Genomic DNA, 14,278 nt, shown 5'->3' on the forward strand with positions numbered 1-14,278 from the left:
ACTCCAACAGAAGCAGGATCAGCTCTTTTTTAATATCCCTGATTTCAGAAGAAACGCTGAAAGAGCAGGTGTCCCAATACTTTTGTCCATATAGTGTACGTCATTCTTCGGAGTGATTTATAGAATCGGTTCACTAAAAGTATCGTTTTATTGTGTTTATATGATTAACCTAATTTCTCCTGATCTAAATAATAAAGTATCCGTTCTCCTGATCACAAACGCTCGGCTCTAAAGTCAAATAAACAAATTTATTAATCTGAACAGAGCGTGGAACCGACTCTCAGAACCGACTGATTCGTGGAACCGATTCAGAATCGGAGTCGACAGGGCGCTACTGTTTACGGTCCGCTCTTCTGGTGCGCGTGCCACAATTTCTCGGCGTCTGATTGGACCGAGGGTTTCGTCATCTTTAAGCGACGGTTAAGTAGTTGTTGTTGTTTTTTTCAAAATAAAAGTCCTGCGCTGTAGTTAAATAACTAAATAATTCTTTATAACTTCTGCTGCTTTAATTATAATCGGTTCTTTTATATTTATGTTATTTTATTACGGATATTTTCTGTTTTATGTCTATAAATATATATATATTTAAATATATATTAATTTATATATCTTATCTGATATTTTATGTGCAGCTTGTGTATTTAAGTGACCATGATACTTATGATGACAATTATGAAAATGAGGATGATTTCCTTTATATATATATATATATATATATATACTTCTATATCTATCTATATACTTACATATATATATATATATATATAACAATACATGAAATACATTAAATAAAACAACAAAATACCACTACTACTGTTAGAACGTCTATATATAAATTATTATATATATTTATTACAATTTATGATTATGATTATTATTATTAGTAGTAGTAGTAGTAGGAGGAGGAGGAGGAGGAGGAGGAGTACTATGTATTATGTATTATGATTTATGTTTTTTTACAGAACCATAATAATAAGCCTATGTATATGCCTAATAAAAATTAAATAAATTAACTATTCATTATTGTATTATTGTTGAGAATGAATTCAGGGCTGAAACACTCATTACAGAGTGGGTGGGTGGAGCTAAACTGTGGTGGGCTGAATGGGTGGGTATATGTAAATGAGTTGGTTTTTATAACATCACAGAAACAGTAAATATAAAACACACAGTTTCTGCAGTTTAGTTTTCATAGAGTCCCTATATTCAATCAATAGCCTATTTCTAATCAATAGACTGTATTTGGATCGATATACTGAAGGGGGCTTTTAGTCCCCCTACTTCAAATCTAGTGTCCTAAACCTCATAACCTTCACTGTGTTCCGGAAACACTCTGCCCTTCAAACACACTCTCTCTCTCACACACACACACACACACACACACACACACACACACACACACACACACACACACACACACACACACACGTGTGTGCGTCTGTCGCAACCAAACTACAGGAAATAGTCACCCTCCAAGATCCAGCGCTGATTGGGCGGACCCGAGGGGCGTCATTACGCTGCGCGCTGCGATTGGTCCACAGCCGCATGCACCGCCCTTTTTGCTCTATGACGCAACGCGCCCTGGAAGCGCGTGCGGCTTCCTCCAGAAGCTTCATTAGAGTAAAGATGGCGAGTGCGTGCGCGAGCGCGGCGAGACGAGGCTGCCTGTGGCTGCTGTCACCTTCAGCCTTCAGGTACATCCAGCTCCTCTGAAGCGGGTCAGACCACCGGCCGTCCTCCCTACAGAGGGAGGGGGTCCGAGTTACTGACCGCGCGTGCAGTAGAGGCAGGGCTGCTCGCATGCTCATGTGGTGCCCCCAGTCTGCTGCTTACCTAAGTCGGTCATGCTGGACTTTTACTGGGTTTGAGTAGTGCCGGGTTTGATTAGTGCCGGGTTTAATTAATGCCGGGTTTGATTAGTTCAGGGTTCGATTAATGCTGGGTTCAAATAGTGCTGGGTTTGATTAATGCTGGGTTCAGATAGTGCCGGGTTTGATTAGTTCAGGGTTTGATTAGTGCCGGGTTTGATTAGTGCCGGGTTTGATTAGTTCAGGGTTTGATTAGTGCCGGGTTTGATTAGTTCAGGGTTTGATTAGTGCCGGGTTTGATTAGTGCCGGGTTTGATTAGTTCAGGGTTTGATTAGTGCCGGGTTCAAATAGTGCCGGGTTCAAATAGTGTTGGGTTCGAATAGTGCTGGGTTTGATTAGTGCAGGGTTTGATTAGTGCCGGGTTTGATTAGTTCAGGGTTTGATTAGTGCCGGGTTTGATTAGTTCAGGGTTCGATTAATGCTGGGTTCAAATAGTGCTGGGTTTGATTAATGCTGGGTTCAGATAGTGCCGGGTTTGATTAGTTCAGGGTTTGATTAGTGCCGGGTTTGATTAGTTCAGGGTTTGATTAGTGCCGGGTTTGATTAGTTCAGGGTTTGATTAGTGCCGGGTTTGATTAGTTCAGGGTTTGATTAGTGCCGGGTTTGATTAGTTCAGGGTTTGATTAGTGCCGGGTTTGATTAGTTCAGGGTTTGATTAGTGCCGGGTTTGATTAGTGCCGGGTTTGATTAGTGCCGGGTTTGATTAGTTCAGGGTTTGATTAGTGCCGGGTTCAAATAGTGCCGGGTTCAAATAGTGCCGGGTTCAAATAGTGTTGGGTTCGAATAGTGCTGGGTTTGATTAGTGCAGGGTTTGATTAGTGCCGGGTTTGATTAGTGCCGGGTTTGATTAGTTCAGGGTTCGATTAATGCTGGGTTCAAATAGTGCTGGGTTTGATTAATGCTGGGTTCAGATAGTGCCGGGTTTGATTAGTTCAGGGTTTGATTAGTGCCGGGTTTGATTAGTTCAGGGTTTGATTAGTGCCGGGTTTGATTAGTGCCGGGTTTGATTAGTTCAGGGTTTGATTAGTGCCGGGTTTGATTAGTTCAGGGTTTGATTAGTGCCGGGTTTGATTAGTTCAGGGTTTGATTAGTGCCGGGTTCAAATAGTGTTGGGTTCGAATAGTGCTGGGTTTGATTAGTGCTGGGTTCAAATAGTGCTGGGTTTGATTCATACTGGGTTTGATTCATGCCGGGTTTGATTCATGCTGGGTTTGGTTCATGCTGGGTTTGATTAGTGCCGGGTTTGATTAATGCCGGTTTTGGTTAGTTCAGGGTTTGATTAATGCCGGTTTTGGTTAGTTCAGGGATTGATTAGTGCCGGGTTTGATTAATGCCGGTTTTGGTTAGTTCAGGGTTTGATTAATGCCGGTTTTGGTTAGTTCAGGGTTTGATTAATGCCGGTTTTGGTTAATGCCGGTTTTGGTTAGTTCAGGGTTCGATTAGTTCAGGGTTTGATTAGTGCCGGGTTTGATTAGTGCCGGGTTTGGTTAGTGCCAGGTTTGATTAGTTCAGGGTTCGATTAATGCCGGGTTCGATTAGTTCAGGGTTCGATTAATGCTGGGTTCAAATAGTGCTGGGTTTGATTAATGCTGGGTTCAGATAGTGCCGGGTTTGATTAGTTCAGGGTTTGATTAGTGCCGGGCTTGATTAGTTCAGGGTTTGATTAGTGCCGGGTTCAAATAGTTCAGGGTTCGATTAGTGCCGGGTTCAAATAGTGCCGGGTTTGATTCATGCTGGGTTTGATTCATGCTGGGTTTGGTTAGTTCAGGGTTTGATTCATGCCGGGTTTGGTTCATGCTGGGTTTGGTTCATGCTGGGTTTGGTTCATGCTGGGTTTGATTAGTGCCGGGTTTGATTAGTGCCGGGTTTGATTCATGCTGGGTTTGGTTCGTGCCGGGTTTGGTTCGTGCCGGGTTTGATTCGTGCCGGGTTTGGTTCGTGCCGGGTTTGGTTCGTGCCGGGTTTGGTTCGTGCCGGGTTTGGTTCGTGCCGGGTTTGGTTAGTTCAGGGATTGATTAGTGCCGGGTTTGATTAATGCCGGTTTTGGTTAGTTCAGGGTTTGATTAATGCTGGTTTTGGTTAATGCCGGTTTTGGTTAGTTCGGGGTTCGATTAGTTCAGGGTTCGATTAGTTCAGGGTTCGATTAGTGCCGGGTTCGATTAGTGCCGGGTTTGGTTCGTGCCGGGTTTGGTTCGTGCCGGGAGATGTTATCTAGGTTATCTGTTGCAGGACATGTTCCTCTCGCCCATCTGTAATGATAAACCTCTGCATGTAAGCTCAGCCCCTGATCAGATCCTCCTCTCTATTCCAGAGCGACGCCCCGTCTCCTCTGCACAGCGGCCCAGCAGAAGAGCTCTGGAGCAGGGTCAGAGGAGGAGAATGGAGCACAGAAACCCGAACCGTCCGCTGCAGAGAAGGCCTTAACTGAGGAGAAAGTCCAGCTGGAGGAACAGGTCAAAGAACTGACGGTAAGAGGAGGCCACACCACCTGTGTTTGAAGAATAGGGGGAACACCACCACCCTCTGTGGGGCAGATTGGGGTTCGGTTCAGGAACTGAACACCTCCATACAGTGACTGGAGTTCACAGAGAAGATCAGCACCCAGACCTGCGATCTACTGACCAACATCTCAATAACCTCCCTGACCAACAGCACACTCTTATATGAAGTTAATTTAATATACTTATATAGAGACACTCTCACTGACCAACAACTTTCTGTTTATTTGGGTTTATTGTAATGTTATATAGAGTTAATTACAGGTAGACGCTCTCACTGACCACTGACTTTGTTTATCTGGGTTTATTCTAATGTTATATAGAGTTAATTACAGGTAGACGCTCTCACTGACCACTGACTTTGTTTATCTGGGTTTATTCTAATGTTATATAGAGTTAATTACAGGTAGACGCTCTCACTGACCACTGACTTTGTTTATCTGGGTTTATTCTAATGTTATATAGAGTTAATTACAGGTAGACACTCTCACTGACCACTCACTTTATGTTTATTTGGGTTTATTCTAATGTTATATAGAGTTAATTACAGGTAGACACTCTCACTGACCACTGACTTTATGTGTATTTGGGTTTATTCTAATGTTATATAGAGTTAATTACAGGTAGACACTCTCACTGACCACTGACTGTGTTTATTTGGGTTTATTCTAATGTTATATAGAGTTAATTACAGGTAGACACTCTCACTGACCACTGACTATGTTTATTTGGGTTTATTCTAATGTTATATAGAGTTAATTACAGGTAGACACTCTCACTGACCACTGACTGTGTTTATTTGGGTTTATTCTAATGTTATATAGAGTTAATTACAGGTAGACACTCTCACTGACCACTGACTATGTTTATTTGGGTTTATTCTAATGTTATATAGAGTTAATTACAGGTAGACGCTCTCACTGACCACTGACTTTGTTTATCTGGGTTTATTCTAATGTTATATAGAGTTAATTACAGGTAGACGCTCTCACTGACCACTGACTTTGTTTATCTGGGTTTATTCTAATGTTATATAGAGTTAATTACAGGTAGACGCTCTCACTGACCACTGACTTTGTTTATCTGGGTTTATTCTAATGTTATATAGAGTTAATTACAGGTAGACACTCTCACTGACCACTCACTTTATGTTTATTTGGGTTTATTCTAATGTTATATAGAGTTAATTACAGGTAGACACTCTCACTGACCACTGACTTTATGTGTATTTGGGTTTATTCTAATGTTATATAGAGTTAATTACAGGTAGACACTCTCACTGACCACTGACTGTGTTTATTTGGGTTTATTCTAATGTTATATAGAGTTAATTACAGGTAGACACTCTCACTGACCACTGACTATGTTTATTTGGGTTTATTCTAATGTTATATAGAGTTAATTACAGGTAGACACTCTCACTGACCACTGACTGTGTTTATTTGGGTTTATTCTAATGTTATATAGAGTTAATTACAGGTAGACACTCTCACTGACCACTGACTATGTTTATTTGGGTTTATTCTAATGTTATATAGAGTTAATTACAGGTAGACACTCTCACTGACCACTGACTGTGTTTATTTGGGTTTATTCTAATGTTATATAGAGTTAATTACAGGTAGACACTCTCACTGACCACTGACTATGATTATTTGGGTTTATTCTAATGTTATATAGAGTTAATTACAGGTAGACGCTCTCACTGACCACTCACTTTATGTTTATTTGGGTTTATTCTAATGTTATATAGAGTTAATTACAGGTAGACACTCTCACTGACCACTGACTTTATGTGTATTTGGGTTTATTCTAATGTTATATAGAGTTAATTACAGGTAGACACTCTCACTGACCACTGACTGTGTTTATTTGGGTTTATTCTAATGTTATATAGAGTTAATTACAGGTAGACACTCTCACTGACCACTGACTATGTTTATTTGGGTTTATTCTAATGTTATAGAGTTAAACACAATAAAATATCTAAAATTCTTTGTTATGAATGCTGATTAAAGACGTTTCTGAAGGTGTGAGTTCAGTCAGATTACCTCCGCTGATCAGATGGAGATGCTGATCAGACGTCCTGATGTTTAAATATGATCAAGAAGACGTTAAGGTGTTATTGGGGTGTCCTCATTGTGCTGGCGCTCTGACAGCTGCAGTAATGCTGGATTAACCTGTATGTGTTTGGTTGCAGGATAAATACAAGCGGGCGCTGGCCGACACGGAGAACATTCGGCAGAGGAGTCACAAGATGATAGACGAGGCGAAGCTGTACGGTGAGTTAATCTTCGACACTCTGATGGAAATAAGGAGGGATGTGTAGGAACCCTAGCAGGTATACGAACACTGAAGATGCAAGTAAATGAATTGTGTTAATGGATCTCCACCAACTTGTAACCGATGTTGGTCATTATTGTTCATTTAACCTTTAAATGAATGACCACTTCCACTTCTTGGGTCATTAGCAGCCCTGCCCTTTCGTCCAACACAATCTGGGACCCTAAGACCCCGTCCCAGAGTTCACATTATTGTAGAAAACAATAATTCTAGCGCCTCTGCTGGCTGGTTGCAGTATGATGTGTAGCTCCGCCCATCCCCATATGTTTCGGTGACCAAACAGACTCGCCCATTTTCTGTCTCATTCACCTACTCTTAACTGTCTTTCCATCTCCAGAGTCTCTAACCTGCAGCAGTTAGTCTTCCTGTTCTGATATCGGCCCTTTTTTCCCTCGGGCCACTTAGGAGTGAAGTGATTGACAGACAGGCTGGTCGTCTGCAGCAGGACCTGCATGGTGCCCCCTTTCTGTTCAGTACACTTTTACTGCTGAAACGTCCACTTGCCGGACAAACCGGGAATCCAGAGGGAAAACCACTCAGCTTCTGCGCTGGAAGCTCAGTGAAGGCGGTCTGAGACACTGAGGCTCAGTCTGGGAGAAGGGGGCAGGTCTACTAAAAGAGTAGGCGAGTCTGGCCCGGCCTCTACTGAGCAGTATCTGGTTGCAAATTTGACAACATGGTGGAGAGACCCTTTGGGCCTTACTGGGTTCCAAAAGAGCAATTACCAGCTGTGATGCTGTAACTATACATGCAGTGCTTTAATCTGGTCCCCCCTGCTGTTCTAGGAATCCAGGGCTTCTGCAAAGATCTACTGGAGGTGGCGGACATCCTGGAGAAGGCGACTGAGAGCGTGCCTAAAGAGGAAGTGACCTCAAAGAACCCTCACTTGAAGAACCTGTACGACGGGCTGGTGATGACTGAGGTCCAGATCCAGAAGGTCTTCTCCAAGCATGGTCTGGTGAAGCTAGACCCCGTTGGGCAGAAGTTCGACCCTTATGAGCACGAAGCCCTCTTCCACGCCCCCATCGAGGGCAAGGAGCCTGGCACGGTTGCCGTGGTCACCAAAGTAGGCTATAAGATTCATGGCCGCACCCTCCGGCCGGCCTTGGTGGGGGTGGTGAAAGAGTCCTCCTAACGGGTCTGTCCATGCACTGCCCACTGATGGCTTCTTCTAGAACTACTGTTGTGAGATTGGACCAGCTGAAGCTCAGTCTATATCACAATACCTACATTTAGAGTGTTATTAATATTCACCCTAATGAGACTGTAGCTCCGCCTCCTCAGTGTATATCACAATACCTACATTTAGAGCGTTATTAATATTCACCCTAATGAGAGACTGTAGCTCCGCCTCCTCAGTGTATATCACAATACCTACATTTAGAGTGTTATTAATATTCACCCTAATGAGACTGTAGCTCCGCCTCCTCAGTGTATATCACAATACCTACATTTAGAGTGTTATTAATATTCACCCTAATGAGACTGTAGCTCCGCCTCCTCAGTGTATATCACAATACCTACATTTAGAGCGTTATTAATATTCACCCTAATGAGAGACTGTAGCTCCGCCTCCTCAGTGTATATCACAATACCTACATTTAGAGTTATTAATATTCACCCTAATGAGAGACTGTAGCTCCGCCTCCTCAGTGTATATCACAAGCGCGGGAGACTGCAGTAAATGCTGTAAAAGTAGGTATTGTGATTATATACTGAGGAGGCGGAGCTACAGTGTCTGATTCTGTAAAGCTTGTCTAATCTCACAACAGCAGGTATGAAGGTAAGCGTTTGTGGGCGGTGCTTGGAGAGGTAAGCTGGTTCGGTTCCGTTGCAGTGACGGACAGGAGGTCCGTTTTGGGACGAGCCGTCCAGTCTTGGAGTTCCATGAAGAGGCTGGACTCTTGCCACACACTGACGACCAACAGTTTGAATGATGGTGGACTGGTTGAGCCTCTTGGAGTTGTGAAGAACATCAGCTATGATCATGGGTGCATTTTTGGGAGGCATGAGCGGCACGTGGTGAAGATACGTGGATTTCTACTATTGATTTAGTGTTTATGTTCTGTAGTCTTTCAGATGTATGTATATGATCCAGTTTGTCCAAATGTCTGTCTGGAAAGAGGCCTTAATTGGCGTTCGTACATGTCCAAAAGTATGTAGACACCTTCTTCTCCAGGGTTTCTCCTGAAATTAAGGCCATTAGCCAAGACTCTGTCCCCATTTCATGTTTGTGGACACCTCCTTTAAAGAATGCATTCAGCTATTGCTGACAGCTTGTCTAGTCCCTGTAGAGAAGAAGTACTGCCAATAGAATAGGACTCTCTGGAGCAGATCAACATCATGACCCTATTGGCTCCATGCTGCCTAATAATGCCAGGTGTGGGCTAGAGGGGTATAAAGCCCCCCCAGCATTGAGGAGCTGCGTATTCTGGAATGATGGTGGAGCTCCATCCAGTACTTTTGGATGGGATGAGTAGGGGAGTTGGAGATGAGGCGGAGTGGTCATCATCATCCAACATCCTGACCTCACCTTTTTGCTGAATGCAATCAAATTCTCACAGCAATGCTCCCCCAAAAAGGCTCCAACTAAATCAGGGTTAGCTGGTTCCTCGATTTCAGAAGAAACAGTGAATGAGCAGCAATGGGAAGTAGATGAACACCTTCATTAGAAGGGGTGTCCGAATACTTTTGGACGTGTGTGTATTTTTCAGAATTTGAATACAGTTTCTGTTCTAGATACTTTTCAGTAAAAAGGCCTGAAACATGTGTGCATGAAGTAAAAGGTCCTCTAAAGTTCATGTGGATTTGTGCTGCTTTGCCTCTTCATTACATTTGACTCGGTAGCGCCATCTGCTGGACGGGATCTTGGTATTGCATCAAATCTTTATTTAGTATTTTATTTTAGTATGAGCTCTATAACACATCAACTATAATATGATATTTAGTTTATTATAATCAGTCATTTGTTAAAATGGGTCTATTTTTAAATATACTGTGAAAGAAATTGATTGATTGTTAAATTTTATTTATTTCTATGGAAAAGTTTTGAACTACAGTATTTCTTTTTAATCCATTAGAATTAATCAGGCTGTTTCTGTACCTTTAAGACTGTCATATGTAAATAAGCTCATCTGATTGGCTGATTCCGTCATTCTGAAAACAGTCCGAGCTGAACCACCTCCCATAACCGTACATCTGGGTTTTAGGCAAGGGGCGGAGCTTGTGTAGGCACAATAACCTGCTCTGTTGTTTGTTATTGTATTAATACTATATTTACTTTTTTTATCTTGATTTTTCAGATTTAAAATATTATCAGTTTTATCTCATAGGGACTCAACAGGGGCTAATTATTTATATATATAAAAAGATAAATGTGAAATAATAAAGAATAAAAATTCAAATTATTTGTAGCAGTATTTTCACTGCTCATAAACAAGAACATTTGCACCCTCTAGAGGAACGTGAGGAGAACTGCACAGGTCCCATTAAAGGTCTCGAACGCCTGACACCATGAAAACAGGGTTAGGTTTCATCATTACTGTGTGGTGTTTGGAGTGAGGGAGGAAAGGTACTGTTTAAAACCATAAACCAGCCAATCAGAGCAGAGCAGGTTGCCCACCCATGAGCCCTCTTAAAACCAGTGTGTTTAATCAGAGGTTAAAATAACAGGGTGGTAAATAGGCCTGAAACAGGACATTACGCATGCTTCACCCCAAAGAACGTAATACATGTAATCAATAAATGCATTTTAGGGCATCTTTCAGGTTATGTGGAACAAACAAACAAATAAATAAATAAATAAATAAGGACGGACGCCTGGCTTTGTACGAACACTTTAATACAAAATAGAAGATGTGTTAAACTGTGTGCAGTGAGAATCAGAAGGCCTGAAAATATAGCTTTCCCAAACAGCTCCACCGTACTGAACAGCTTTAGAAACGTGGAGGAAATGAAGAGCGGCGTGCTGCCGCCACCAGACTGAACACAAGGGTTTCTTTTTTTTCTTTCTTTCTTTTTTACAAAACTTATAAAAATGCATTTGAAATAAAATACTTTACATTTCACAGATCGGTTTTCCTCACTCAGCAGCCGTCCCCCTCCTGCACATCTTAAATTATCTTACAAAAAAACAGTATTTACAGGACCTAAAACAGCAGGGTCACTCCTGTGACCTTCAAATACAACACCACCCCCAGCGGGAGAGAACGTCCCTGTATACCAGGTAACAAACGGCAAAAAAAAATCAGAATTTAATCAACTTAATTAACAAAAAAAAAATCTGAATTTAATCAACTTAATTAACAAAACAAACCAAAAAAATTTTATCAACTTAAAAAAAAAAATTAAATCAACAAAAAAAGAATTTAATCAACTAATAAAAAAAGAATTTAAATCAACTAACAAAACAAAAAAAAACTGAATTTAATAAACTTAATAAAAAAAACAAAGACAAATAAAACTGAATTTAATCAACTTAATAAAAAAAACAAACTAAAAGGCACATAAAACAGAATTTAATAAACTTAAAACAACAAAAAAAACAATTAAATTAACTTAATCAACAAAAATAAAAAGGAATTTTATCAACGTAATTTGAAAAAAGGGGCGGTCCAAAACAGAATTATTTGTCAATCATTGGAGAGGATCAATTTACAGGTTTACAGGAGCAAAACTACACCTTCATCTACAGTAGCATCAATCAGAGCCTGACAGCGCCACCTACTGATTTCCCTGCCAATATGCACCTGCCTGGAGTTCGTGAGGCTTTAAAGAGCTCAAATCATAGAAAGGGAAAGTGTTCAGTGATGTCACAAAGAGCAGCTAATTTGCATATCCCCGCCTATTCAGGCTACCTCAGTTTAGCCCCACCCCCACTCCTTATAACTTCAGTTATATAGTATGTTTCAGGTCTGAGTGCTTTTTGAACTGCACCTTCACACACAGCAGGATCAATCAGAGCCCGACAGCGCCGCCTACTGGTTTTCCTGCCATAATGCACCTGCCTGGAGATAGTGAGGGTTTAAAGAGCTCATGTCATTAAAAAAAAATAATTAACCCCACCCCCCCTCCCCCTGACCATGGTCCAGATATGGTACAGCTTGTTTCAAGGTCAAATTTTCAAAGAGCACCTAATTTACATATCTCCGCCTATTTAGGGTATCACGTTTTAGCACCTCCCACTACCGATAACCTGGGTTATAAGCCTGAATGGGTGGGGAGCTTATAACTAAAGCTACAAGAACTCTTTTTAACCAGACTCAGCCAATCAGAACAGAGCTGATTTACATAAGCATTTTTTTCTCTGATCTGACTGACTCATTTACATATCCCCGCCTATTCATGCTACCACAGTTTAGCCCTGCTCACACTGCATAACTCAAAGTCATAAGAAGTGTTCTAGCTTTGACTGCTTTTTGAATGAGGTACAGCCAATCAGAATAGAGCTCGTTTACATACAGCCGTGCATACATTTCCTCTGAAATGCACCGTAGTTCCTCTCTTACTGGCGGACAATGGGTTTGGGTTAGCTGGTTAGCACAACAGAGGTTAGCTTATCATGCTAACTGGGGCTCGCGTGTTAGCCTGGCTCAGCTTAATTTCAAATACACTATATGGTCAAAAGTATTTGGACACCTGCTCTTTCCCTGTTTCTCAAGAAGAGTTGGTCCTGCTTTTGTTGGAGGAGGATTTGATTGCATTCAGCCACAAGAGTATTAGAAAGGTCAGGATGTTGGATGATCACCACACCACCCCACCTCACCTCCTCCTCCTCCTCCTCATCATCATCATCATCCCCAACTCCCCTCCACAGCTCACCGCTGGGGGGGCTTTATACCCCTCTAGCCCACGCCTAACATTAGACAGCAGGGTGCTAATAGGGTCATGATGAGTCTTATTCTTCTCTACAGGGACTAGACAAGCCGTGTGTGTGCATCTGTGTCATGCATTCGTTAGAAGGGGTGGCCATAAATATTTGGACAACCAGAATTGTTTAATAAACTGAAAATTTAAGTATGAACTTTGGCTAAATCCCAGTTTCTGATCACTTGTATAAAAGGGGGCGCCCTCCAACATCCTACGATGAACTAAACAAGCCTATGTGAGCGTCCCGAGACCCCTCTTGCTTCCAGGATTGTGACTGTGCATCAGAAGCCATAAGCTGGAGGCTCAGGTTACGACAGCAGGGCAGAGGGGCAGAACAGAGGACGAGAGACAAGGACACTTGTTCGCTTCTGTCCTCTACCCAGCTCGTTCGTATTCAGGCGTGCAGCTCCTTCAGACAGCATCATTTACATTTAAATAGGAGAGAGAGAGAGAGAGAGAGAGAGAGAGAGAAGGCAAATGGACAGAAGCGCTCGACTGGGGAAAAAATTAAAAAAATTAAAAAGTGAAGAGAAATACCAGCTGTGCTTCTTCGTGGAGCTCCTTATCTCACAGAGCTTTGAGGCCTGGAAAAGATCACAGTGCTTCTCCTTTATCTGCATAGGTACCGCGGTTCTGCCAGATAGCGTAGGGCGGATTAAGCTAAGGGACGATTCTGCTGGACTGAGCTCAACTCTACAATACACCCCATTTCCCCTCCCAAGACAGCAGAACCACCACTTCTGGGTCCCTGAAGAAGCCTTCAATCAGTCAACTAAGATGTAAACACAGTCAATCAGAGCAAGGTTTGGAGTTCTAGATAACCCCCCCCAGTCAGAGCTGGAGTTCTACAGTGGAGGTTCTAGATAAGCTCCCCAGTCAGAACTGGAGTTCTACAGTGGAGGTTCTAAATAAGCTCCCCCAGTCAGAGCTGTTCTACAGTGGAGGTTCTAGATAAGCTCCCCCAGTCAGAGCTGTGGTTCTACAGTGGAGGTGAAGGGAAGCAGACGTCTGAAGCTCTAATAATAAAAGCTCCTCACAGAAAGTTCTTCACCTAATGGTGATGAAGACGCTGCCTGATGCCTGAGACACGGTTCTACCAGAGTTCTGAGAAGAGCTCGGCTCTAGAACCTGCTTTTAGAACCAGATCATTAAAATGGTGGAGGGATACATGCTGCAGGGTGTAGTGCGGCTACAGAAAGTAGTCCCTAAAGAAAACTGCATTAGTGGAGATTCTCTATTCACTATTTTACCATCATCATCTTCATCATCATCATCATCACCTCGTGTAGCTGCACTGGTGGGTTTGGGTAGGAGATAAATTATGGGCTGTATCTGTGTTGTAGTCATGGCGACCGACGCCTGCCTCCATTCACCTCCACTGTAGAGAGATCAGAGTGGGTCAGTTTTAACTGCTAAAGGACCTCCACATCACATAAAGGTTCACAGGTACAGGACTGGAGGTCCCTTAATATCCAACTAACCCGTATCCCCCTAAACATCAGGTTTGATCTACACTAGATTAGATCTAAGCCTCAGTGCTCGTGTCGTGCATTTCCTACAACTTTGAGGAAAATCAGCCAATCAGTGCATTTCACATCCCAGCACAAGCCAAACACAACCTGTTCTGACCTCTTTAAGCAAATCCGAAATGATTAGAGCGGATTAATCAATGGCCTCAAAACCAGTCACATCCGGACTTC

At 42.3% G+C, this 14,278-nt stretch overlaps 1 protein-coding gene across 1 annotated transcript; it reads left to right on the top strand.

Annotated features, from left to right (window-relative positions):
• Positions 1 to 1,577: 1,577 nt before the first annotated feature.
• grpel1 (GrpE-like 1, mitochondrial) lies at positions 1,578 to 9,517 on the top strand. The gene is made up of 4 exons (XM_072687125.1): positions 1,578 to 1,694; positions 4,181 to 4,337; positions 6,568 to 6,649; positions 7,496 to 9,517. Exons 1-4 carry the CDS (start codon positions 1,627 to 1,629, stop codon positions 7,843 to 7,845), a joined length of 657 nt encoding a protein of 218 aa, XP_072543226.1. The 5' UTR covers positions 1,578 to 1,626; the 3' UTR covers positions 7,846 to 9,517.
• Positions 9,518 to 14,278: the final 4,761 nt, after the last annotated feature.

The sequence above is a fragment of the Salminus brasiliensis genome, chromosome 9, assembly GCF_030463535.1.
Source record: "Salminus brasiliensis chromosome 9, fSalBra1.hap2, whole genome shotgun sequence".
Lineage (NCBI taxonomy): Eukaryota > Metazoa > Chordata > Actinopteri > Characiformes > Bryconidae > Salminus > Salminus brasiliensis.

Coding starts and splice junctions, on each gene's coding strand:
- grpel1 (XM_072687125.1), top strand. CDS start 1,627: ATGGCGAGTGCGTGCGCGAGCGCGGCGAGACGAGGCTGCCTGTGGCTG. Junction 1,695..4,180: donor CTGTCACCTTCAGCCTTCAG/GTACATCCAGCT, acceptor TCTCTATTCCAG/AGCGACGCCCCGTCTCCTCT. Junction 6,650..7,495: donor AGACGAGGCGAAGCTGTACG/GTGAGTTAATCT, acceptor CTGCTGTTCTAG/GAATCCAGGGCTTCTGCAAA.